Source organism: Podarcis tiliguerta, assembly GCF_965153285.1.
Source record: "Podarcis tiliguerta genome assembly, chromosome: 4".
Classification (NCBI taxonomy): Eukaryota; Metazoa; Chordata; class Lepidosauria; order Squamata; family Lacertidae; genus Podarcis; species Podarcis tiliguerta.
In genome coordinates this window covers 25,852,551-25,880,406 of record NC_139537.1, presented here as the reverse complement: position 1 = coordinate 25,880,406, position 27,856 = coordinate 25,852,551, and the positions used below count along the sequence as shown (strand labels likewise).

General features: G+C 40.1%; 1 protein-coding gene across 3 annotated transcripts in view; it reads left to right on the top strand.

Annotated features, from left to right (window-relative positions):
- Positions 1-27,856, top strand: part of UBL3 (ubiquitin like 3) — a 39,762-nt gene that overhangs the window by 4,351 nt on the left and 7,555 nt on the right. The window contains exons 2-3 of one of the 3 annotated variants that reach the window (XM_083437253.1): positions 7,542-7,568; positions 25,974-26,082. In XM_083437253.1, coding sequence (XP_083293379.1) covers positions 7,542-7,568; positions 25,974-26,082 — 136 coding nt within the window. Of the gene's footprint in view, positions 1-7,541; positions 7,569-9,675; positions 9,699-25,973; positions 26,083-27,856 lie in introns of those variants that run through there. The other 2 variants (XM_083437255.1, XM_083437254.1) reach the window with 2 other exon arrangements.

The window sequence follows — 27,856 nt, the reverse complement described above, 5'->3', positions numbered from 1 at the left end:
TCTAGAGAAGTGTGTTGGGTGTTAATTTATTGGTGTCAAAGATAGGCAATAGGAAGAAATCTTTATTTCAGTGATCTTGATGAATTAACTATTAATTTGGAAAATTCTTAAAATGTGAGTGGGGTGCTATAAACATAGGTATCATCTGTAGCCCCCTCCCCTTTTCCCAGTAATTAGTTTTGGTATATAATATTTAAAGCTGAGCGTCAGTAATCTGTAAGCCTCACTCACCTTCAGAGCGAAATGAGCAGAACTATGACCAGTTACTAAGTTGATGTGGTAGCTGGATGTATGCTATGTAGTTCATATGTGGCAAGAAAATCCTTCATATCTGGGCTGTTATTTGTAAAGGTTTGGGGGAAGATTTAGGGATAGAATGCATGGTTTAAGATTGTTCATATTGTCTATTAGTACTTAAAAGTACTGCAATGATGAAATTTAAAGATTTCATACAAAAGCCCTAGAATACAAACGCTTGCATACGAAGATTGAAATTGCATCTTTGTCAATTTCAGTTATTTTACCCAGCACTAATTATTTTTGGCATAGTGTTACTTTTTGGACTCATTGAAGAGGAAGCATTAAAAGATGAATTCAAATAATTAATGTAATGGTTTTATAGGAAGAGACTATATTATTTATCACTTATTTGAAAATGGAACCAAAGTCCATCTAACCCAGCATCCTGTTTTTCACTATGGCCTACCAAATGTTTCTGGAAAACCAGGGCATGAAAGCAGTAGTCCTCCCCTGCTGTCACTGAAGAGAAATTTGTTCTTAATGGCATACTGCCCCATAACTTAGTTTCTATTTAGACCTATCCTTCATGGGTTTCTCAGCCACTTTTAAACCCTTCTAAACTAGTGGCACAATATCTTGGTAGTGAATTCCATAGATACAGTAATTTTTTGTTGTTGTGAATTCCATAACTACAGTAATTTGTTGTTGTGTGAAGTGCTTCCATTTGTAGTATCTTTCCTTTTGCCCATCAATTTGATTTGGTGACCCTGAGATTGGGAGAATTCTCTGTAAATTTATAAACTCATGTCATCCATTGTATCTTTTTTGTTAAGCTAAAAAGCTTGAAGTGCTTGAGCTTTTTCTCATATGGAAGGTCCTCTGATTTCTTACCTGGCTAGTTACAAAACAGTGCTCAGTGCTATAACAATGATTTCCTCTCAGTCATAATTTTCTCTAATATGATAAGAGAGGGATTTGTAATTTGCCACTACTTTGTTTGCTTAGCATTATATGTTATCAATTTTACTTTCTTACTCCTACTTCTTTTGCTCTTCTTCCCTAAAACTTTAAGCAAATTACTGTCAAACTGTGATAAAGCTACTGGAATTGCTGGTCTGCTGTAGTTTGCAAAATAGCCTAAATATCAAAGTTATAGTTAATTTGGATAAACTAGATAATGCTTATGTATGTGGTTAGCAACACTTTTGAAAGCCAGTGTGGTGTAATGGTTAATGTTTGGCTAGGGCAGGGGAGACCAGCTATTTCATATCCATATTTCAGAAATTTACCAGGTGACCTCGAGTCAGTCACTGGTTATTAAATCATACTTTAAAAAACAAACAAATCCACAATTAATTTTCAAGTTGCTTCACAGATAGATGATCAAGCAAAGATTGTCTTATTTCTTACTGACTCCTCATAGCCTGACCAATATTCTGAACTCCTTTGTGGCACCCTGTGACTGGCATTTCCTCACTGTGTTATTATCTCCCTTACCACTGGCCAGCTGTAAGAGTGAGGAAATCTCAGAGTTCTTCACCAACTCTTTGCAACAGCCCAGCATTTCCACATTGCCTCCTGTTTCCCTATCAAAGGCTCTCAAAATTCATTGTCGCCAAGAGTTTCTTAACCTTTTCCTACCACTGTTCTGCTCAGCTGCTGTATCCATTATTGCCTTTTCACATCTCCCACCAGCCCCACCTCCTTAACTTTGCTCTGTCTTGGAACTGTTTTAAGGAGCAGTAGCACATTTCTCAGCCACCCATTTCCCCATCCATACTTCACCCATTGAGCAAAACATCCCTACTTTATTAAACAGTTACAGTGCGCAGCAGTTGAAGGAAGAGGTATCTTGTGTAATTGATAATGTAATAAGAGGGGAGTTGTGGGTGGGGTTGTCAAGTGGATATGGTGTAATTCAGCAATGAGGGTGTCACTGGGTGATTTTATATCACTAGTGGTATCTGTGAAAAGTGGAGGCAATGAGAGCATAGATAGCCATTCTAGACAAGGCTTGATTGAGTGGAACTCTGTAATTGGTCCCCTTCTGGCTGGGACGGAAGGAATATTCAAAGAAATGGCATATGTGTACTGTTCATTGGTTAAGCAGGCTACTTTAGATGGCCGTGGGTTTGGGGTAGAGTGGAGCTTGGATGAAGCTATCCAAAATATAGAAATCTAGCCAATAGAGGCACTTTCATTACATTAAGTTATGTGTATGAAAAACTTTGCTTTTCAGTAACCCCTAAGTTATCTTTTATTGAGGGTTGTATATGAATTTTTCATTTTTAGATTTTCCTAGTAATCAAGGTGTCTTGGGTTATATAGGTATATCAGATTTGAGGGTTTTAGTTAGTTGGGAAGAACACAGACAAATTTTGGTAACAGAGTTTATTAGAGGTCTAGGTTTTGTTTTTATATCACAAAATACTGATGAATATTCATGCAAAATAAAGCTCTGCATTAAACTTTTTAAAACAGTCCCCTTCATTACCTATAATTAATACCAACACAGATTTTCATAAAAACAAACAGGTCCCTTATAAGTTCCTCAATTAGTGACAAACATTTAATTTTCCGACCTTGACCCTAGAGAAAATCACTTTATGTGAGTAAAATGAAGGAAGTTTCTGATAATATTTACCTGTGTGAGCAGCCATGGACCTGATTAAATGTACACTACTAATTTGATATTACTTGGAACCAGAAGGCTGGCTTTAGAAATAGTTTTGGTTTGCCATCTAAATTCAAATGAAGCTGGCAGATTAAGCTGCGAGTAGGCAGAGGCTAATATACCAGCTGGGTACTAGAAGAGGCATGCCATTAAACCTCAAATATAGAGTATAAAAATTGATCAGTTCAAAATTTAGGAATTAAGTGTTTCACCGTCTGTGCTGCTAAATCATCTGTAAATGTGGAACCTTTCTGTAAAGCATTTTGTATAGCTAAGTGGTGAGAAATGATACTTTTATAAATTTGTGAAGGCTATTTTTTCATCATAGATTGTGATTTAGATTTGAATAGTTGGAATTAAATCTAGATACATTGAGTAGAAAAGTGCTTATTTCACAGTAGTTTCAAACAACTTTCCATTTTAGTTTACTTCTTTTTAGGGTTGGATACTTCTTCTCTTTTTGCACAAGCATAAGGCATTTCTACACATGCAAAAAATAACATTTTTTGCTGATCTTGCTTAATGGCTTCAGTCCTTCTGTAGCAATTTTGTTTCAGTGCGTTTCCCAACCTTAGAGTATAAATTTAGGTGCAAGGGACACTGAAAAGACAAATTGGGTGAGCAGCATAGGTGTTAGCATAGGAGCCAAATCCTAGGGGCCTTGGTCCCTTTGCCCCCCCCCCCAATAAAATATTTGAGGGGGCCTGGGCTCCCCAAAGTTTATGGGCATTGCCATTCAAATGGTGTGTGTGTGTCATGTCTTGTGATTGATTATATGGGGCAGGCCTTACCTGCCCCCCATATGTCATTCAAGTTTTCACCCCTGAATGCTAGCATTCAAGCCTATTTTCTTACTGCATTCTGAAAGGCCAAATTTTAATGAACTTGTGAATCTCTCCAATAGAAAGATTGCTAACTTAAGGTAATACTTGCTGGTTTCATTTTTAAAGCCACCAGACAAACTCTAGCACTCAGCTGATTTCTTTTGTTTCAATGGGTGATTCTATGTCAGTTCCATGTCCATTTCTGTGTTTTGGGCCCATCTCCACTTCCACTTGATGGCATCAGGCCCGATCTGACCCCAGTTGTTATACCAGCTTCAGGATGCTCCCACCTTGCATTGTGCCCTGACTGGCAGAAGGGACGGGCTGCAGATGTGGCAGTGGCTATGCTGCTGTGTCATTTCCCAATGCTACGGTTTGGATTGCTTTGCCAAATACTAGAATATGTTAATTAACAGAAAAATAGAGCATTCTTTATCAACAGCTTAGAGGTTTTATTTACAATTGAGCGGTACATAAATTTTGTTCAGTAAATTTACAATATCTAGGAATCTATATTTTATATAATATAGAATTTGTGTTTTCCTATATATATTGCTTAGTTAAAGGGTAACTTTGGTCATTGTATGAGTGAAGTAACAGTGCTTTTGGAATGTTAACTAGAAGAGACTTAAGTCTCTCACTATGTATATTCTTGTTAAACTGCTTAGATGTCACACATAACTTCTTATATTTATTACAGACTTCTGAGTTCCCTAGGCTGTTCTTAAAACCTGGTAAATCTCATCTTTCCTCTTCATCTCTCCTTTCCTTTTATTAATAGGCTGGAACAGAGATACAAGTTTTCCTGTGCAGAAACAACTAAGGGCATATAACTTTGAGGGAAGAACTGCTAGTTATTGAACAGAGCTATTTATTTTTAGGAGGTGAATAGGAAGCATACTGGGTTAGAACCAAAATGATAGCACAGGCGTATTCATGTTTACTCAGAAGTAAGCGCTACTTAAGTGGGGTTTACTTTGAGGTGAGTATAGGGTTGCAGCCATAATCATTCTTGGAACTGACCCATGACTAAGTATGGATCCAACTCATTGTCTGTAAGTAAATATTCATAATTTGAAGAGACAGTACAAAATACTCTGGCTGAGGGGACTGAGCAGACAATCTTGCCAATTGCAAAGCATGCTGAACATGGCTGCCAGTCTGACTCTGACTTTGATTAGACTCCACTGGATCACCTGGCTGAAGGAGCAACTTGTGCAGAGTTTATTCTTGCAGAATTTTTTAAAAAATGTATGCAAGGGCAAGTATCAGTAATTTGTTTCATTCAAAGATGTTTTCAGGTAGACCTGGAAATATCTGAAAAGGTTCAAAATATAAAATAATATCTTGTTGTATTTTTGTTTTTCTAGAGGCCTTGTGCACCTCGGCCTGCCTAGTTCAGTTTGTTGGGCCTACTTCCTGTCAGTCTAAGAGTCTCTAACTAACCTTTTGCTTCAGCTGCTGTAAATTGAGAGAAATTGGGTTGGAGAAGGAAGGATGAGAACCCTGCAGGCCCTGAAGAAAGAGTTGGGGTCTATCCAGTTATATTTTTCTAAACTGAGAGAGAACTAACAGCGAAACATTACTGTATGAACCTAGCAGAACCAGGGCTGAAGGACTGAGCCAGAAGACACTTGGGGCAGAAAACTGTAAGTTCTGGAGACAGTTTTCAGAGTTCCTTGTTAGCTAGGACAAGCACAAACCATGGTCTGTGTCTGGCACTCTACTGGGATGTTTTTAGCAGCAACAGAGGTGGCAGCAGCTATCCTGCTTTTCTTTTTCTTTTTTAACCCATATATATGCCCCTCACCCCTGAGGCCACAAATAACCAAACACTTAATACCGTATGGTGTCAGGAGTCGCATTGTTTCCTCTGTGAGCTAACAGAAGGCAGTACAGTGGTACCTTGGGTTACAGACACTTCAGGTTACAAACTCTGCTAACCAGGAAGTGGTTGCTCCAGGTTAAGAACTTTGCCCCAGGATAAGAACGGAAATTGCGTACCAGTGGCAGCAGAAGGCCCCATTAGCGAAAGCACACCTCAGGTTAAGAACCGTTTCAGGTCAAGAACGGACCTCTGGAACGAATTAAGTTCTTAACCCGAGGTACCACTGTACTGAAAATCTGCCATGCAGTCCCTGTTGACTGCAGCATAACATGGACCATTTTAAGCCACCAGCTGAGTTCTGCTTAACCCCCCAGTCTTGGTGAAAACTGACAGCTACCAGTTATAGCAGCATGAGTTTGATGAAGCAGCAGGAATAGATAATAACTTTCAGAATGATCCAGTGACCTTTGCACTGGTGTAATTGTCACTGAGTTAGGATTTATATTGTTGCAAGGCCATTGGATTGACCTGTTAGTTACTGTATAGTAGATAATAACTGCTATGGAGAAATGGCCACTAAAATAGGATGTAAGGAAAGAGAAAAAACAAATTGTGTGCATTTGGCTTTTTTAAAAGTTTCTGACTGAATTTGTGGGAAATCTGCTTTTTAAAAAAACCCTGGGAGAAGAAAGAGAGAAGTTCATGAGGTCTAAGACCTATGTAATTTTAGCTTCTCCAGGAACAGTCTTGGGAAGTCTATGCCTGAACTTGCCTAGTCTGATATGTGGCTAGCCTTTGTCTCCTTCTAACTAACATAATGAATGGTGGCATGGATGGCCCTGTAGAATAGATGCTATCAAACATAGAGTGGTGTCCTTTGTTTTGATAGGACTTAAACAAGTATTCGGTGTTTGAGAACTTGCATTTCCAGACCAAACATAGCTAGCAAAGTTGCCAAAAAGGAACATAGTACAGTAAGCCTGCAACTTACGCACATTTAACATTTGCACATTCAGCTGTACACATTTGGCCAAAATATTTTTTTTTTAAAAGTGGGGGAAACGAGTTTGGCCATCCTACCCATCATTGTACCCAATGTGTTTTGACTAAACACAATTTTGGCTTTATGCGTGATCCCTGGAATATAACCCCTGTGTATGTTGTATTATTGATTAATCTTCAATAAACAAGCATATTCCCTTGAAATGTTCTGTTGTTATTCATTGTTTGATTACACTGTATCTCTGTAGTAGTCAAAGTATGTTCTACAGTTCCATTTGTTTCTACAGATTTTACATGGAATATTTCTGTTGGCATTGTAACTTTTCATCTTTGCTTTTCATCAAGTGTGTTGGAACTTTTTAAAAGCTTCATATAAGCATTGAATACCTTTTTATTAGTGGGAAAGGCTGCACTGAAAATTTTGCTTAAATCTGACAATATGGTTTGTACTTTGTATCTGTTCAGCAAGTTAGCTCCGTTAGAGCTAGCTGCACTGACATTAATGAACAGCCAACAAATAATTGTGAAAGGTCAGCGTCTTGCTAGGGACAAGAAATTTTCTTTCCAAATGAGTAAATAGGATATTTCACCAGCCGTTCCTTGACACTAGTATATGTGTGGGATGGTAAACCAAAAGCGCTAATGTTGCAGTCTTAAAACATGTTTTGGAAGTAAGTTGCACTAACATCAGTGGTTTGTCTATTTAGAATCATGATCTCAGCCATTGAACCTTATGAGAAAGAATACAGCTCTGGAATCAAAATTGTCCTATGGCTGTGGTAAAGGAATAAATGATCTACAGGGGCATTGCTCTTATTTTTCAAGGCTTACTGTTAAAGAAGACTGTGGCTGGAACTGCTTTTTTGTAGCCTTCTTGAGACGTCTAATTGTTCAAAACCATGTAGCTGCTGCTATCTGTATTTTGACCTTCCTAATGCCATATAGAAGTGACATTGCCCTTTTCTGCTTACAGTTTTCCCCCTGTGGTGAGCGCGCTTTGGTAAGTGGGACGAAAGCATGCCATGCCTGCAGGTTATTCCTTTTGTGCTTGGCCCTGAGAGAACAAAGTCTGTAAAATGTGTGAATAAAAAGTATATGATTGCTCAGTTGGTTTTAGAAGTAGATTTTTTAAAGAGTGAGAGGAGAGACAGACAGACCACATGTCATTCAGACCACATGTCATTAAATCCTCTGTCCTGAAGCAACATGAACTTTTATGGTTCATCTTGGTTGTCATAGATCCCTTTTAATCTGATAGTGATTTTTTTCTTGTATTTGTATTTTTAATCTTGTCTTTCCTGAAGAGCAAGCTGGGATAGCTCAATCGCTAGAGCATGAGACTCTTAATCTCGGGGTCATGGGTTCCAGTTCCACTTTGGGTGAAAGATTCCTTCATTGCAGGGGGTTGGACTAGATGATCCTCGTGAGCCCTTCCAACTCTACAATTCTTTGAATTATTGTGCACTACAATACATAAGTATATGCATAAAGAAATGTTCTAAAAACCCAGACCTTTATTACTGTTGAACAGCAGCTATTGTAGTTGTATATGCAAGCTGGCACAGCACACCAATTTTTCTCTTAAGGCTAGTGGAGCAGATAAGATTTTATGTGGATCAGAATTATGCTTGTTTTTTATTTAAGACTTGTGGAAATAAAGCCACGTGACTCTTGATTGCCTTGATTCATAATCAGTGTATAAATACTGCTGCACTCTGTATGGTGTTGAGAGGACTTTCTGGCTCTCATGAGATCAGATGTACTCTTCAGGTACCTGAATAATGAGCTAAAGTGAATCAGATGTCATGTGGCTTAATTTACACAACATATTGCTTGCAGCAGTCTTCCCCACCACCCCAATGCTTTAGTATGTTGTCCAAACCCAGGCTTGTAGTTGATCTCTTTACTTACTAACTACAAGCCCTGGGTTCAGACAGCACACTAAGCCAAACTTTGGTACAGGAACTGGGAACTTCTCCAGGAGCCTGCATATTCGCATGGTCACAGTAAACCATATTTTGAATTAAGGTGTCATGTGAACTAGGCCAGCTTTTGTTGGTTGGGTGTGTTCACGCACTAACACACTCAAGCTTACTATATAGTTGTGTTGGCTGTATGTACTGAAACATTTGCTAACCGGAAATGAAGCAAGATGCAATCCAGCCAAAGCCCAATTCATTTAAGAGTTAAGCTTGTATGTCAGGCATGTCCAAAGTCCATTTTGGCGGCCTAATCAGGCCCGCCAGTTGGTTTAATCTGGCCCCTGTGGCAGTTTATATCCAGAGGTGAAATCTTAAAAAAAAAAAAAACCCTCAACAACTGTAACCTCCAAAAAAGCTCAACAACTTCATTCCAAAGAAAAGCTCAATAAGTTTGGTTGGCCCTTTGGTCAGCCCTCATGGCCCTTCACTTCATCAAGTCTGGCCCTCTTTGAAAAAAGTTTGGACATCACTGTAATGTATGTTAACTCTTTTTGAAATAAATGTAACTGAACTTATTGAGATATGAAACTCCTAATTTGGCTGGATTGTGCTTGTGTGTAAATTTTGATTAGTGTCATTGCCTTGCTCAAGTGCTTTTCTTTGCAGAATTATTAAGAAATCTTAAATTCATGGTTCAATTATTGTTGGAGTCATTGGGGCTTGAACTGAAATAATCTGTTTTGCAAGGTAACCTGAAAATACCTTCAATATAGCTTCAATAATAGAGATCTTAAATTTTAATGTCACTTTCTAAAAAGGGACCTCTCAAGTTTTACAGAACAGTACCTTAAAAGATTTCTAAAAGATTTTGATCAAGTTTTCTGTTGAGATCTCTGTTTGATCAAATCTTGGAAACATGGAGGTTGAGAGCATTTCTTTAACAGTAAACACTGAACTGTCAAAACTGTGGTCATACTAGACCTTATATTCTGGGCTTATTTACTTCACCTATAAACAATGATGTAAGAATAATCTGACTAGGAATTGGAATTGTTTGCCATGTAACCTGGCAGTGCTTGTTCTATACTGTTGTCTAGAACTTTGTAGTTTGAATGATTATTCTAACAGAACAGGAAGCAGTCTTGAAACTGTGTTTTCCAACTTAGACTGGAAATTCAGATGGATTTTCGATTGCTTTTTGCATGATGGTGAGTGAAAAAACAAAACCTCAGAAAGAAGGCAATGTAAGGCAAATAAGGCAATGTAAAGTGCTTGGTTGATGCTGGTTAAAGATTGTTTGGAACATGGAAGTTGCCAAAGGCCCAGTACCATATTTTGAATATACTGAGCTTTGCGAGAAATTTTCTTTAAAAAACCTGAATAGGTAAAGAGGTACAAAGAAACCACTGGGTGCTTGATTCTGCTTAATAACTGTATTTGGAAATAGATGAACAATATTATGCAAGAAAATTTGTAAATTTGTTGCTGGCTGTGAAATAACTTCATAATTGAATATGTCTAATTCAAATAATGGCTATATCTGAGGTGGAAAAACAGTAATCATTGAAAAGCTAAAATATTTTATTCTCACATATAGGAAGCAATCCCACCCCCAACTCTGAACACTAATATAAAAAGAAGCATTCTCAATATAGCATTTCCTCCTTCACATCCACTTATTTCCCCATAAGCTGCCTTGTTATATTTTCGCCACAATGTTTCATTTCCCATTTGTCTGTGATGCTTAAAGCCCCTCCGCCCAATCAACCTTGCAGGAAAATTCACAAGACTATCAAAAAATGCAGCCAAATGGTTTGGAGAGAGATTATTCAGTGAAGACAGAACTGCCCAACTCCTGTTTTGTCTTCTCTGATAAAGGGAACTATGTGCAACCTTGCCTAAGTAGTTGATTGAGGGGTCAGGACTGCAGTTCAAGACTGAAATTCAATAATGGACATTTGGAGAAACTTCTTAATGGTGAGCAGTTAAATAATGGAACTAATTACATGAGATAGTGGTTGCTCTCCCTTGCAGGAGTTCTTCAAGCAGAGGCCGGGTAGCCATCTGTTGGGAATTCTCTAGCTTTGAATTTCCTGCAGAGGGCAAGGGGTTGCATTAGATGGCCTATAGCACTCCTTTTAATGCTTCTAAGGGTAGCCCTGAAGCAGTTGACAATTATGAAGCAGAAAGTTACTGTTTGGAATGGGGGAGGAGGGGCTGCAGCTCAGAGACATAATTAAGTCTGCCAGGTTGGCTGCTTTGAGCTAATGATGCTCACCTTTCTCCCTTCTTCAGACAGCAGCTTGCAAAAGTCTTAAGCAGAAGCCTTTCCCAACACCAACTATTTGAGTCTTTTTATTAAAAAATGGAGGTGTCACTGATTGAATCTGGGACCTGAGGTACCACTTTAGCTAATGGGGCCTCCCACTGCCACCTCCACATCACCGCCGCACGATTTCTGTTCTCATCCTGAGGTAAAGTTTTTTACTTCGCGGAGTCTGTAACTTGAAGTGTTTGTAAGCCAAGGTACCATTGTACCATGTCTTCTTCAGCATCCTGTTTCCCAGAGTGGTCAACCAAATGTCTTTGGGAAGCATCAAGACATGAATGCTGTCTCCCACAGTTGTTCTGCAGTAACTTATATGCAGACATACTAGGCTCTGATCCTAGAGCTGGCATATAGCCATCATAAAAAGGTAAAGGTAAAGGTACCCCTGCCCGTACAGGCCAGTCGTGTCCGACTCTAGGGTTGTGCGCTCATCTCGCTTAAAAGGCTGGGAGCCGGCGCCGTCCGAAGACACTTCCGGGTCATGTGGCCAGCATGACGAAGCTGCTCTGGCGAGCCAGCACCAGCGCCGCCCACAGAAACGCCGTTTACCTTCCCACTATAAAGCGGTACCTATTTATCTACTTGCACTTAGGGGTGCTTTCGAACTGCTAGGTGGGCAGGATCTGGGACCGAACGACGAGAGCTCACCTCGCCGCGGGGATTCGAACTGCCGACCTTACGATCAGCAAGTCCTAGGCACTGAGGTTTTACCCACAGCGCCACCCGCGTCCCCGTAGCCATCATAACTTTTAGCAATTGATAGTTCTATACCATATGAAGGAAGAATGCAACCTCATGTGGTTTGCGCATATAGTTGAGAACCATGGTTCAACAGCCCTTCTCTCTCTTCCTTGAGCTCTTCTATTTCAAGAACATAGTTACTGACTATGGTAAAGAGGGAGGAATAACAGAATCATAAAATTGTAGAGTTGGAAAGGACCACGAAGGTCATCTAGTCCAAACCCCTGCAATGCAGGAATCTTTTGCCCAATGTAGGGCTGGAACCCACAACCCTGAGATTAAGAGACTCATGCTCTACTGTCATATCGCCCTCTAAAAACATAGCAGCAAGCTGTTTTTTTCAGCAGAGTGGATGTGGGAATAGATCTTGTATGTGAGGAATGGATATAACAAGAGGTGCAGAGAAAGTATTTTTAAAAAACCCAACACCTGCTAAAACTGTTAAACTTGTATGAACCTTCTGAAGAGACTATAACTTAACCTGTTGGAGTTCTAAGAATTTCTAACATGCTTGACTGCATTTATTTAAAATGTTTTGATAAAGACCCTTTTGCAGCTTTTTTGCTTGTAGCTGTTTGTTCTGTTGGAGTAGCTAGCTGTACACTTTGTGCTTTCTGACCCAGATTTCTTATGCCTGGGGTCTAGGAAACTGACTTCAAATGAATAAGCTAAGAAAACCAAACTGTGTTCCAACACTTAAAACATTCTGTTATGCTCTGTCTGAATATTAATAACTACAATTTCACTGACACAGTTATACTGAAAAGCCTTTAATTTTTTTAGTAATCTTAAGATCAACACAATAGGGTCATGTGTGTATCATCCTCAGCAATTCATCATTCCTATTCTATGTTTAATGTACTATTTTGGGCCAAATTATGTCCTCCAAGCGTTTCTTGAGCCAAGGAATTTCCTTCTGAACCAGGCTGTTGTCCTGGTCTAACTTTCCTACATCACAGTGTAGCATAAATTCTTGTTCATGGTGTGCTCCAAAAGGTGCAATTTGGGCATTGTATTTTGTTGGGCATTACTGAGCAATGGAGGATGGTAAATGTTCTCGGACTATAGTCAGCATTATCTTATTGCAGATCATTGTCCCTAAAATTATCCTAATCAATGTCTTCTAGGGGTTTTGCCATAGTTCTTCAAGCTTTGGCTACTTGAATCTCCTTTCAATTTTTTCATGTCTCATGTAGTTAGATAGTATTTGATACTGCCCCTTTGAAGTTAGCTTGGTACTTCCCAGGAAATCTCTCTACTCAGCTGTAACACTTCCTCTGGTTAGCAAATGCAGGCAACTCCCTATTTACGCAGGTGAAACACCATTCGAAAAGCCTGCAAACACCCTCTAAACCTCTGGAAGCTCTTGAAAAACCCTTTAATAAACCAAAAGCACTTGCCAGATGCCACACTCCACCACAGTTGCTCCCTCCAAACCTACTTGCTCAAACTCCAGCTCTCCACAGGTTTCAACAGTCAATGCAAGGGCTTCTGGGATTGCAGCTGTAAAGGTTCGTGTGTCCACACCTTTTTTTTTACCCTTTCTGGGCGCTTTTAGGGCCATTTTAGCCATTTTAAAAGTCACTCCCAGGTTCTGTGCAGTGCACACAGTTGCAGTCATCCATCATTGGACTCACATAAATTGGTCTTTGCCTGTAATGCTAACCCATGGTTTGTTTAACAAAACTATGTGTTAATCATAAGTTCTCCCACAGATGATCTAGCAAACTGTGACTTGTTTTTCCAAACTTGTCTTCTGTTTTCCAGCTGCTGTTTGTAGTTAGGTGAGTGTCTGGGGTGGAGTGGTCAAATAAGCCATAGTTAATGAAGAGTACTGTGTTCACATGAAACAGCAGGCCATAGTTAAAACAAACCAAGGTTTGTAAGCAAACAACAAACCATGACTTCAGATCATGGTTTGTTGGCTGTAAACAAGCTGGAATGCCATAATGATAAACTATTGTGTAGCACTATGTGTGACCCAGACTAATAGTGGTTCAAATTGATTATCCAAACTCGAGTACTAGAGGCATGTTTGATCTCCATACTTTAGACTAAAGTGTTGTGCCTTACCATTTTTTTAGCTGGGTGTTCACTCTTAATTTGTGCTTATATTATGTACACTACTTAATTTTTTTCTGATTAAGTTGTTTATAGTTTTATCATCATTTTTTTAAATGTGCAAGCTACACTTCCCCAATTATATAGGATCAATCAGTAATACATTTGACAAGTTTGTGCAGGAAGAGATTCAGAAACTTAAATAAATTGAAATGGAGAAGAAGCTAGCTTGTGAATTCAGGGTCTTGTGACTTAATAAATGACTCTTAACAATGATGTGGCTGATATTTACCAGAAGTAGCTTTTTTCTCTCTGGAAAACAAGCCATACTGCTGTTACAATACCCCATTCAGTTTCCCTCGTTGCACAAAGTTGCATAGTGCTGCTGTTGCTGTACAAATCTCCGTTTCATAAAAAGATTGGAGGCCTAGTGTGAAGCTTGTTCTGTTACACAACTTGAAAAATTAAAACAGGAAGCTATAGCATTATATACCAAATGCTTCTTTAATATGTTCGGCTATGTTCCCTTGCCTGCTTTGCCTGCTTTTTAAGTCTTCTGGACTGGAAAATGGGTATTAAAATTGCTAAAAGTATGTAGAAAACTTCCTAGTCAGTGGTAGAGATATGTTTCAATGTCATGGGAAGGGTTGAGGTGGTACAGAAGAGCCTGCTATTCTGGGATTAGATCAGTATGTTAGCTAGGCCACAGATTTGCAATCTGATGCTCTGTGCTTCTCCTGCCCTGTTTAGGTATTCAGGGACCGATGCACCACATGCTATGACTCTGTAAGCACTGTATACAGCAGGGCTAGAGCCACTCTATCTGTCTCAAGCCTGGAACTGGTGAGGTTGGTGGCGTTAAAGGCTGGGCCAAACTACTTTTCCTTGCCCTCACACTTGCTACACAGCTATGGGGGCTGTTGTTGCTGAATGTCAAACAAGAAGACCATATTTGCATACTCTCTTTTGCCTTCTTTCTTGCCCACATGCACAACTTTTTCCCTCATGCAAACAAGGCTTAATTAAACCCTAGTCTAGACCACAGCAGTTTCAAAGTCAAGTAACGTGCAAAAGTTTCTGTTAGTGCATGTAACAAGTTGCAGCATATGTTTTTGTTGTAACAAAATTGCTCCTAAGAGTGAGTACTGACAAAATAGTAGCCATCTAGACACTACTGGGAAGCAGTAGGAAGGGTTTGCGAATACAGTGGTACCTCTGGATATGCACACCTCTGGTTGCGTATCCTTCAGGATGCGAACGCGGCAAACCCATAAGTATTTTTCCAGGTTTTGCCACGTGCGCAGAAGCGCGCTACCGCTATGCGCGCATGCGCAGAAGCGATCCCTCCGGTTGTGGAAACCTCAGGATCCAGCTGGAGCTCCGGAACAGATGCCGTCCGCAACCCGAGGTACCACTGTACCTGGAGGAACCCCCTGGAGTTTTCAGAAATGCAGAATTTTTTTTTTTTTGTGGGGAGGCAGATGGAATCATAGAATCATAAAAGTTGGAAGGTACCCCCAAAGGCCATCTAGTCCAACCCCCTGCAATGCAGGAATCTCAGCTAAAACATCCATGACAGGTGACCAACAAAAACCTCTGCTTAAAAATCTCCAGAGAAGGAGAGTCCACTGTCCAACGGCTCTTACTGTCACAAAGGTCTTTCTCATGTAATAGGGACAGCATCCCCCAAACATCCCAGTAAACACTGAGCATACTTAGTGGCTATAGAACATTGAGTGTCTGATTGGGGGCGGGAGATTAGGACTGGAGTATTCTGAAGGAGGGCACAGTTGGCTGGCTAGAACCCTGAACAGGCACAGCCCACATTGCAACATTTTGTTGCTAGTTCCATTTGTGTTTCTTGAATACATTCCATATGATTACTCACAATCTGAATTACATGTGCATCCCTGACCAGTTCCGGTTTTTACATATCACATGCTTAGGCAAGTCTGGGTTTGGTTCATTTTATATTCCATTTGAAAATTGTTGGTATCTTCCTCATTTAATCTGCCTGACATTATAGGCTTTTTAATAATATCCAGAGATACAGGACTGTTTGTTTTGTGATTCAGTACTAGTCAGGGGCACATTAATTAGTCTTCACAATCTCACAGTACTTATTTTAATTGAGTCTCTCTCTTTCTTTACCTGTCTGACCAATATGCAAAAAATCTACACAATTGTCATCCTAGTGGTAGGTCCTGCACTTTGAAAATGTGTCAATGATCATTTCAGTATTGCCTCACCTGATGTATGAATTCCAAGTGGAGGTTAGCCAGGCTTAGTTGCAATCTCAGGTAGCATTGTGATAATACATATGTATATGCATGCATGCATGCATGTATATGTATGTATATTGCATTACTCTGAGGCTTCTGTGGTCTAGACTGCAGTAGATAATCATAATCGTTCTTTCCTCTTCAGTGTAAATAGCCCCTGAGTGATTTCTGTGACGCATTTAGGGAGGAAGGTGAAGGCTCTTGGCTTAGTGCATGCATCAAAAACTAATTAAGTTGTGAACTGTTACTGCTGAGGCAGATATTACAAACATCCTTAGTTTTAGACAGAGGAAAACCTCTGTTCATTGTTACAATATAGTTTGTTACCATTACAAAATCTGAAATTGTCAGTAGTCTTATGGGAAACTCTCTGTAATGTTCCTGCTTCAGTAATCTTCAAATGAGCTAGCATTTGGGGAAGATAAATGGCATAGCATCATTGAAGGCCCTTACGATCTTAGAGTGATTTTTGTATCTGCTCCCCTACTCACTTCAGTCCAAGCACTATGTCATGATATCACATTTCTTCTTGAGTGCCCTGGAGTCCTGAAAAATTGTTGTGCATCTTATTTTGTTCAGGGTTGTGAACAGCAGGTAAAGCTAGACTGTCTTGGTCCAGAATTTGTATGAAACAGCTTGAGGGCGAATAATTTGAATGAGTTAAGAGATCCTAGAAAGTCTACTTACACCTCAGTTGGGGATCAGTTGTTGGGAGGCTAGTCCTTTACTATGCCTAGAGTTTTGAGTCTTGTAATCTGCTGTCCAGTAGCTGAGCACTTGTACAATCATGGGGTAAATAACCCTATCTTTAATATTAAAAGTATTTTGGCTCAATTTTTTTCATTTTCTTCTTGTAGATGTCTTGTAATTTTTTTAAAAAGTCTGAGCTTTAAAAGTACATTGTTGTTCCATAATGCTTTACTGCTGTTCTAATAAAATCAATTTAATGGGACATTTGAAGCTGTGTTATATGGAGTCAGCTCATTGGCCCACTTAACCTGGTGTTTCCTATTTTAGGAATGGCTTTCAAGGCTCCAAGCAGAGATCTATAGTGTGCCCACAACTTAATTGTGCAGGTACTCCCCCCGCCCTGCCCTGTCTCCAAAAAACGCTTCTGTAGTTAAAATATAAACATATCTGTGTGCAATGTCTCTTTGATCCTATACATTAGATTTTTTTTCCCAACAATAGAGATTGAGGCAGTTTTGCTCAGGACAGGATTTATCAAATAGACTAATAAGATTCTGGCCTGGGGCCCATGTTAAATAAAGCCTGTGGTTTTCATAATATGGGGCTGGTTTTGATGATGCCAGCACTGAAGGGGGGAAAGTTTATTTAATGAATCATCCAGGGTCCAGTTTTCATGTGTTCTCTGATAGTGTATAGCAGGCACATCCAACAGGTAGGTTCTTTATCTACCGGTAGATCACTAGACATCTGTGGTAGATCACTGGTAGATCAGCGGCTCCCCCCAAAGAAGCTGAACAACTTTGGCTCCCCTAAAAAAAGGTCAACATTTTGGCCCTTCACCCCCCAACCCCTCAAAAATGGGCCTTCCCTCCTCCCTAAAAGAAGCTCAACAAGTTTGACCTGAACCCCCCCACAACAGGGCTTTCCTTCCTAAAAAAAAAATCAAAAGCTTTGACCTGAACCCCCTAAAAGGGGGTAGATCACTGCCAGTCTTTAACTCTGTGAGTAGATCGCAGTCTCTTGGTGGTTGGCTACCCCTGAAGTACAGGAACTGGAGTAGGGCTAAGCCACAGGACCAACTGCCATAGTACAGGGTGGGCTCGTCATACTTATGTGGATGATACCTACCTCTACTTCTCCATCCTACCTGAAACAGATTGAAGCTGTGATGATGCTGAGCTGTTGTCTGGAAGCAGTGATAGGCTGGATGAGGGCCAGCAAACTGAAATTGAATCCTCACAAGTTGAAGGTGGTGGTGGTAGCTGATTCCTGTGTCTTGGGAAATTGAGTAACTAGCCTGCTCTAGACGGAATCTCCCTGTCTCTGGAGGAGCAGGTCTTGTACCTTGGGTATGCTCCTGGATCTAGTATTGTCATTGGAGGCCCAAGTTGCTTCTAACTTGGATTGGCTTGCTAGCTACTGTTTCTAGAAAGAGATAGTCAGGCCACAGAGCTATATGCTCTGGTAAACTTGTGTGTTAATTACTGCATTGCAGTCTGTGTGGGGTTGCCTTAGAAGTTAGTCCTTGAATCTTTAGCTAGTGTAGAACGCTGCTACTAGAATACTTATTAGAACATTTTTGTGGGATCATATTACAGCTACTGTGCAAGATCTGCACAGGCTGCCCATACATTACCAGACCAAATTTAAGATATTAGGGATGCTGTGTAAGGCCCTAAATAGCTTAGGATCCAAGTATTTGGTGGACCATCTTTCCTTCCATTAGCCAACCCAGACTCTGAGATCAGTGGAGGGGGCCTTTCTCAAGGACTCACTGGCATGTTTGGGCCTTATTTGAAGTGCCTCCCCAACTATGAAATCCCTTCTGGAGGCATGGATGGCTCTATAACTATTGGGCTACTGACACTAAGTTAAAACACATTTGTTCACCCAGGCCTTTATTGGTGTTGGTTTATTGAAGAGACTGCTGTGATGGGAGTATTATGTCTGCTGTTGTGTTAACTTGAGAAGTGTGATAATCCTATAATTTTAATTGTGTGTGTGTGTGTGCATTTGTAAACTGCCTTAAGAACTTTGGATGGAGGGCAGCCTATAAGTTAAATAGTGATATTTTATAGAATCTTTTGTGCGTGTGCATGAGAATTATTTGATTCTACAATACTAATAAATAAAGGAGACATTAATAATAAATTGGATATCCTAGCTCTCTGTGGCACCACTGAGTGACAGCATCACTTGTCACAGGTTGATACAAATTGGCCATATTCTGTTAAATAGCTGCTGAAGCCTTGGAAAACTCAAGACAATAGGTTGGTTGATAGCAAATGCTTGTATAACAAATGTACCCTTCTTTCCTTTAAAAGCACCAGATCTCCTTACAGCTTTGTGTAGTATGTGACAGACAATTTTGAAAATAATAGCCTATTTTCAGTTTCATGTGCATTTAGAGCAGCTATTCCTTGTATACTGAATACATGTTGTATCTGTTGCATTTCTTGCTGCAAAGGGGATGTGGGTGTAAAATTCTAAATGTAACTTGGTTTGAGTGTGCCACAGTTTTCAGAGAAATGGCATATGTGTAATTATGAATAAGACTGACATTATGAACAGAAGTGTGTGAAAAGTGGTGGGGTTACACTTGTCTCCCCCCCCCCCCAAGAAAAGAAACAAGATTTTTGGAACCTGGCAACTTTTAACATCCTGATATATAGATTTTGAGGTCAGTTTGAACCTCAAAATTTCAGAATTGAAATTTGGCAGAGATTCAAAAAAAGCTATCTTGAATGAAGCAGTGAAAATGTACAATATTGTATGTCAGATTTTAAACTATGCTGGCCAATGCTGCATGCAGCTGTCAAATGGTCAATGCATGCTGTTGATAAAATATTTCTTGAATACGAACTATTTGCTGAATACTTAGAGGATGTTTCTGTCAAAATTCACAAAAGAGAATTTGGGTGGGGAAACTTGGTTTTTGTTGTTGTTTTTCTAACGAGTAGCATATCTCTCCTGCCGCATTAATATTTAGGCAGCACCACTAATGTAATTCCTGAAGAATAAGAAGTGGAAACTTTTGTCAGGAGGACCTTTGTTGTAAGGTTTCATCTTTTTGGTTCTGGAGCCATTGTTTCAAATTATATGCAGAGCTGCTGCCAGTCAGTGTGAACAATATTGAGGTAGATGTGCTGAGTCTGTATAAGGCAGCTAGTTCCTAAATGCTTACCTCAATAATAATAATAAGAATCAGAATAAAATAATTTTTATTCATACCCCACCCTCCCTGGCCAGAACCGGGCTCAGGGTGGCTAACACCAATAAAATTACAATAAAAAGTAATAGGGAAAAAACAAAACAATAGCAACAACAAAAAACAGTCACCGTATTTTTTGCCCTATAGGACGCACTTTTCCCCCTCCAAAAATGAAGGGGAAATGTATGTGCGTCCTATGGGCCGAATGCAGGCTTTCGCTGAAGCCTGGAGAGTGAGAGGGGTCGGTGCACACCAACCCCTCTCGCTCTCCAGGCTTCAGGAAGCTATCCACAAGCCTTGGGAGCTCCGCAGGAGTTCCCGTCGGACTCCCAAAGCTTGCGGATAGCAGCCTGCATTCCGAAGCCTGGGGTGCGCTGCTTCGTGCAGATATTGGGCAGCCCCACAAGCTCGGGGGACGGCGGGGAGGTGGAGCGCCGCCATCCCGCTATTCCCCGACCTGGTTTGGAGGCTGGCGGTGGGGAGAAGCACGCTTCTCCCCACCGCCAGCCCCACATGCTCGGGGGACAGATATCCGCAAGCCTGGGGAGACCGGCGCGACTTCCTGCTGGGCTCCCTAGACTTGTGGATAGCAGCCTGTTCTGGGGTCGGGGAAAGCTCGGGCATCCCCCGCCCCAGCCCCATGCCTGGGGGGGGGGAAATAAATTTGATTCCCTTTATTTACTACCCAAAAAACTAGGTGCGTCCTATGGGCCGGTGCATCCTATGGGACGAAAAATATGGTAGTTAAAATACAGGTTAAAATACAATTTAAAATGCAGCCTCATTTTAGTAGTAGCCCATAAATCAAAACCATAAGGGAAGGGAAACATAAGGGTCAGGCTGAGTCCAAACCAAAGGCCAGGCAGAACAGCTCCATCTTGCAGGCCCTGCGGAAAGATGCCAAGCCCCGCAGGGCCCTGGTCTCTTGTGACAGAGCTTTCCACCAAGTCGGGTCCAGTACGTAAAAGGCCCTGGCCCTAGTTGAGACCAATCTAACCACCTTGCGGCTCGGGACCTCCAAAGTGTTGTTATTTGTGGACCTTAAGGTCCTCCGCGGGGCATACCAGGAGAGGCGGTCCCGTAGGTCTTTCTGCTATTTGAGGCTGGATAATGTGTTGCAATACATGGAGCAATCTCCCTGGATATGGGCTGCCACAGATTCAGGTTACAGCTTGACACTGAAGTTCACAACACAGTGTTGTAGCTATTTGGCAAATTTATGCTTGACCCAAGCTTTTGATTACATCATTAGAAATGCTGGTTAATAAAACGCATGTACTGTATATGGCAAATCCAATGTGGGTATGGTACTCGCGTAAGTCAACTTGGTGTTTACCAACCTTTTGTTCTGAGAGAAAGATGGACGTAATGCTCTATGAACAGCTGTGCAAAGCTACGTCAGAGTTCATTAATGCAGAGCTTTGCTCCAGGGAAATGGGCAGCATTAGTACCCTTGATCCTCTATGCTACATGTGGCTGAATGTTTACTATGAGCTATATTTAACGCAACCAACTAATTAAGAAAAAGAGAGCCTTCTTGGTCTGTGTTTCATTCATGTCTGGGTTGCTTACTTCTGCTAGAGCAAACCACCACTACAGACGTTTAAGTTGGGCATGGAAAATGATTTTTGATAAAAAGATATTTTACTCTCAAGCGTAATCCTACCTCTGTTTTTGTTCAGTGGCTTAATGGTTTGAAATTCCCCAAATTATAACTAATAAATGATAAATCAGATAAATTATTTGTTATTTTGATTCCCACTAAAGTGAATCCAATATTCCTTGACTTCAAGTGGAAAATTTGTTTTTGCATCTTTCACTATATGCTGTCTGTATAACTTCCAAATCACTTTTGTTATCCAGCCAGTATCATTTCGGCTATGCTGATTCAAACAGCATATGAGACTTTGGGTACACCAGACCTTTGAAAAAGCAGATTTCAAATGTGAAACTTTCTATGAACAAGCATGATCTCCAGCTTGCCTTCCCACAACCCACCCCATTTAAAATAAAATTAAAGGACTGCATGACTATATATATTGGATTTCAACTACCGTAGTTTTCTATATAATTTTTGACAAGGAAATACTTACTTAAATATTCCTAGTCCCATTGCCTTGTCTGTCTCCAGCAATATCTTGGCTATATTCATAATTTTAATGATAGGATTCTTCCTGGACATTTCTTCTCCAGCAAAAATATTATGTATATCCCTATGTCAGGGGTTATGAAAATCTGGTTTACAAAGTGTCTTGGATTTTAAATGGCTGAAACTGGTTTTACAGAAGATAAATTGAGTGTAGCATGAAGCTGGACAGCCTGACCTAAAAATGATTGGCTGCTGCTATACCAATCATTTTCACCAGGGTTAGCTAGTCATGTAGTCCTTGTTGGCTCACTTCACATGTCAATACCAGATATTGTAGCCCTTCTTGACCAAGGGGACATTCAGCTTGAAACCAGAACAGAAATAAGAAAGTTATGTGGGCCGAGGAAGTGGGAGAAAGAGGTGGAAAAACATAGTCATAGTAAATAGGGGAGTCTTGAATCTGCTGACTTTGGATTGCTTCTTCTAGAAGGTGTTGAAAGAGAATTTACTATACAGGCTAAATGAGATTCCTCCCCTCCTTATAAATGTTAATTGAACCTGTTGTGTCTTATTGTTGGTCATTTCCCTTCAAGCGTATTCCCCTTAGTTTCATTAAGTATTTGTGGTTTCCCAGCTTGCCACATTAGTACTAAAAGACGAAATACTTTTAAAGCCCAAGAGGTATGTCATGAAGATATTGTTTTGCTCTTGAGAATTTTAAGCAGGAACAAAAGAATAAATAAATAATAGCACAGTTCATTGTGATTCTGAAGAAATACAGAAATGGATTGTGAACCACATTAAAACTTACATTTTCTCATGTCCTTCTGGTGGTGAAAACACACAATTTGCAATTCATGTATGTGGGTGTGGGTATGTTCTAAACAGATAATGGTTGTAGTAGGAGGGGGAAATAATTCATGATGACCCATAATTCATTAAGCAGTCCACAGCATTGTTAATCTTGCATGAACTTTACATTCCTTGAGATGTAAGTGTGTGATCACTAGGGTATTGTTCTGGTTACAACCAACATAAAAACAGATATTTTCTTTCAAGAATGGAAGTCTCTGACAACCCTCTTTTGCACATCCTTCCAAATAAAAATATGTCTAGCACAGGCTGTTTCAGATTTCACAGTACAAGCAAATGTCCACCAGGTAATCCATGCCCAACAAGTGTAAAAGGTTTTGCTTTTCTTTTTGAAGTTCACAAGTTATGTGGTGATAAGTGTCTACTTCTTACCATGTTTCCATGGAGAGCACTCCAGACTTTCTTATGTTTAGATACCTCTGTCTACACCAGCTTTGCAAGTACCCCTCTCCCACAAAATTACTAGCCTGCCTTTCCCCCCATGTCAGCCTACTGTGAATTGGCAGAGGAGGGACAGAGCTGCAGCAGTTACATTCCTGGGCTGGGTGAGGCAAGAGGGGGCTTCCCTCTTCTGGCTGCCTGCCTGGTTTCTCTTGTTAGGCACATTCAACGGCTCACTCACCTGCTTGGCAACCCTTGTCTCATATGGGTACTAGGCTATAGCTTACATGCAAGGCTGGTGTACGCCACTAGTTTTCTGACTTCATTTCTGGCAAAAAAGCACTGTATTCCAGGTAACAGTGCACAAATGCTTTCCTCCCATAGGTTATCCATGTAGGGGGGAAAATGTGTTTCAGCCCTGAAAGTGCAGTATCTCTTTTCCTTGTAACTATGACATCTAGGTATTCTTTAGAGCAAGGTTTCTCAAACTTGGGTCTCTGGCTGTTTTTGGACTATAATTCCCATCATCCCTGACCACTAGTCCTGCTAGCTAGAAATGATGGGATTTGTAGTCCAACAACAGCTGGAGACCCTGCTTTTGAGTATTTTCAGTATAAGAAGTGCAATTCATATCAGTGTCCCTAAATGTTTATACGTTGTAAACTCTCTGTGTGAGCAAGACCTTAGATTGAGTGTGTGTTCTGTTGCTTTCTGTTTCAAATGCATCAGAACACTGTATTTGGGGCTGGGAGTAGCGTTGAGCAGGCACATGCTCTGCATGAAAAAGCTCTTAAAGCATCTCCAGGATCAGGTTGCAGGCGGTGATGGGAAAGACGACCGAGATTCTGGGAGCTGCTACAAGTCCATGTAGCCAATGCACTTGGGTAGATGAACCAGTGGTCTGATTTTTGTTTAAGGCAGCTTCATATGGCCATCCAATCTCTTCTCTTCTTCCCTCTTCTCTCTATCTCTTCTGCATAATCTGTCACACAAAGGTTCCAAGGAGGTTTAGTATCCCGAAGAGTCCTTATGCACGTGTGGTTTTTTAAAATTATATTTAAAACAGTTATTGTGGGAATGGTAAATATGTTCGCTGGCGTTATACTGAAATAATTGCATGATTTATTTATTTTTTTAATTTACAAATGCTAGTGTAATAATCAATGCAGTAACCAGTCTGAATGGCTCTATTTCAGAATTGTTTGGTATTTCTGTGATAGCATTCCATTAGACCACAACATACAAACTCAGTAACTTTTGTGTGAGTTAGAGCAAGTCACTTGAAGCCACTTGCTGTCAGGATAGTGCAGTCAGCTCTTCCTTGTACCTTCCATGAAAACCAAAAGGGTCAGTGTGGCAGTGTTGATCTGCTCATTATGCATGGAAGCTGCAAGCACAAGATTTGTTTGCACTTCTGAATCACCACTTGTAATCACATATTTCAAAGTTAATTTTAAGGTGGGAATCTGGTCTCTAATGAAATCTGATAGTTCTTGAAAGTTACATGAGCAAAGTCAAATAGTAGATTGATTCTTGGATGTGCAAACCCAGTTTGTAACCTAGTGTCTGAAATTGGACCTGAGTAAACAAGCACAAAGTCACTGAGAAATCAGGAGCATGTTTCAGGAAAATGAGGCTACAATATTTATAAGTCAAACTGATACAATGAATTAGTTCAAAATACTATTCATATAGGTAACACTGCTGGATTCCAGACAAGCCACAATAAAACAATTATGAAAGTGAGATTCTTCTTAACCACAGTTTGATAATAACTAATAAACCATAGTTATTAACCATAGAATAATTTTTCAAGCTGCCCTAATGTCTTGAGGGGTTTTGTGTGTTTGACTGAGAATGGCAGCATGTCAAATATATACAGTATAAATAAGATGGGGGAGGGCAAATAAAACTGGACCTCTTATTTTAGTTTTGAACTATGTCTAGGGCCATGATACTACATTCTCAACATGTTTAAACAGATGTTATTCCTATGCAGAGAAGCAGCTGCTCCTAATAAAGGACTAAATACTTTATTTATATCATATTTTAGGCATATATTTATTGTACAGTATAACCAAAAATAAAACCTCAGTTTTAAAATCCTTTGAAGGAGCTTGTTTACTGCAAGATATGATGTCTCAGGAAGATCAATATCAAATATCTTGTTTTTTAAAAGCTCTTGCTGTATGAAGCCTTCTAATGGCATGCTGTGCTTATGTTGCTAACTCTGCAAAAATGTTAGTAATTGTGTTTTTTAAAATTGTACTGGTGCAAATCTCAAAATGCTCTCTAAAAATAACACTTTGTTGTCTGCAAGAAAGAAGACACTAACACAGCAAGATGGTTAGAGTACACAAAATAATAATTTTTTTAAAAAAATATGGATTGGCTATTGCCTCAAATCGGGTTCATTTCCCCTTTACATTATATTTATTAATATTCTTGGAGCCAAAACCAGAAGGGGGTGCTTGCTAAACCCTATTTGCTAGTTTGGTGGTAAAGCAGGGGTGGGGTGAGGCTTTTTCTTATCTCTAAAAAGAGCATGTGCAGGATGGGAATGGAAGTTTCCTCCCATCCCCCATAAAACAATAGTCTTTTTTTAGTCACTTGTCTATATGTAATCCAAGAAGTTTTTACTTGATGTCTTTGCTGTTTTTTCGTACCGCTGCCCAAAAGTGACAGGGTTTATGTTTTCTATGTTACATTTGTTTTTCTTTTATTTGGCTACTGGCCTAAAATAATGACAGTTTTATCCACATTAATCATAAAAATTCAGTTCTGTTATTCTGACATTCCTTCCTAATTATTTGCTTTCTCTTGCAGATAAATTTGCGCCTCATTTTGGTAAGCGGAAAAACGAAAGAATTCTTGTTTTCACCCAATGACTCAGCAGCAGACATTGCAAAGCATGTATATGATAACTGGCCAATGGGTAAGTATTACAGACGAGTTTCCCCCATTCATATGGGGTCAGCCCTGTGCAGAGCTTGTCTGAGGCAGGAGTCTTGTTAGAATAAAGTTATAAACTCAAACAGTGTAAGTCCAGCAGGCCCCTGACAGAGCCCCCTGCCTGCTTAGCCCTGTGAGGCCTGGGACAAGTGAACCCGGCTTCCCCCCTCTACATGGGCCTGGGTGGGACTCAACATGGGATGGTGGTGGTAAAGAATATCTTTATTTTCTAATGCAGAATATCACTGAATATTACTGGGCTGGTAATAGCTCAAAGGGTGAAACCAAAAGTGTCACACTCTTGTATTTGATGTGCTTACAGACTTCTATGCTAACTTTTATATGTATATTTGTACATTACTTAGACCAGTGGTTTCTAACACACACACCCTGGATCACTTGAATATTGCTGAGGGTCTGGGTGGGCCATTTAATTTTTTCCCTGCCTGTTGTAGCAATTTTAATGAGCTATGCTAGATTCTATATGATTTTAATTGCTTCTTATATTTTTTATATTGTACTTTACAATATTACAATTTGAATTCTGTGGAAGAGTTCACAGGCATTCCACGGACCAGTATGAGACCACCCCCCTCCAGCTTAGACATTTTCTAATATGAAGCAGTCTAGATTACTCCCCCACAACCCCTCCCAATATCCTTTTTAAAAGCTTCAATTTTCTAATGGAGCTAAATGTTTGGCAATTGTGCATTTTGAAATCTCAGCTTGGAGTGAAAATGTTACTTGGAAACTGCAAATTTGATCCTTTAAGCAGAGTGCAGCTCCTTTCAGAACAGGCTGAACTGCTGCCACCTTTGTCAGATGAATAGCCGACCAAAAGCTCCTTTGTCTTATCTGGACTGAGCTTCAGTTTATTAGATGTCATTCTTTCCATGGCTGACCTTGAGCCCCTTCTTGTTCAGCCAGTCTGCCTCACATGACTTTGATAAAAGGGAGATAGAACTGGTGTCACTGGGTTTATTTATTTTTATTTTTTCATTATTTAATTTAAAATATTTATTTATGCCAGGGCAAGATTTTTGAAAAGAAGCATCAGGTCAGGGTACAAATGTCTAGCGTACAGATAGAAATGCAGAATTTATCAAGGTGTTCAATCAATTTATCAAGGTGTTCTTGTCTGGAGCAGCAAGGCAAGAAACTTGATGAGAGGTTATCACCAACAAGAAAACAAAAGATCTAGGGAGTCAGAAAGGGTTGCCCCAATTTGAATGGAGATATAGAAAATGATAAAAAGATAGAAGGAACTGGAGGATAAAGAAGCAACTAAGAAATGAGAGAGAGAAAGAGAAGGTGGGAAGACCTGGGATGGAGGAACAAGAATGACAAAGCAAGTGCAGGAAGGAAAGGGGCAGGAGGGACAACTGAACCCCATCCTCAGTTTTTTGAGAACAAGTGAAATACTACAAGGCTGGAGGCAGGCAAATGTCTGTGTCTCCAAAAAGAATGCCTAGGCAACTGGTTATTGGTCAGCTTGACATCAGTACCTGGAAAGGTTCTAGAACAGATTATTAAGCTGTCAGTCCGTGTGCATTTAGGGGTGGGTGGAAGCTGTGATTGCAAAAAGCCCTTACGAAAAGTCCTGCCAGGCTAACCTTATCTCCATCTTTGATAGAGAGTTAAGTTGCTTGGTTGATCATGGGCATGCTGTGGATGTAGTATATTTGGATTTCAGCAAGCCTTTTGATAAAGTCCCCCATGATATTCTTGTTGGTGAGCTAGACAGTGCTGCTGTTTGA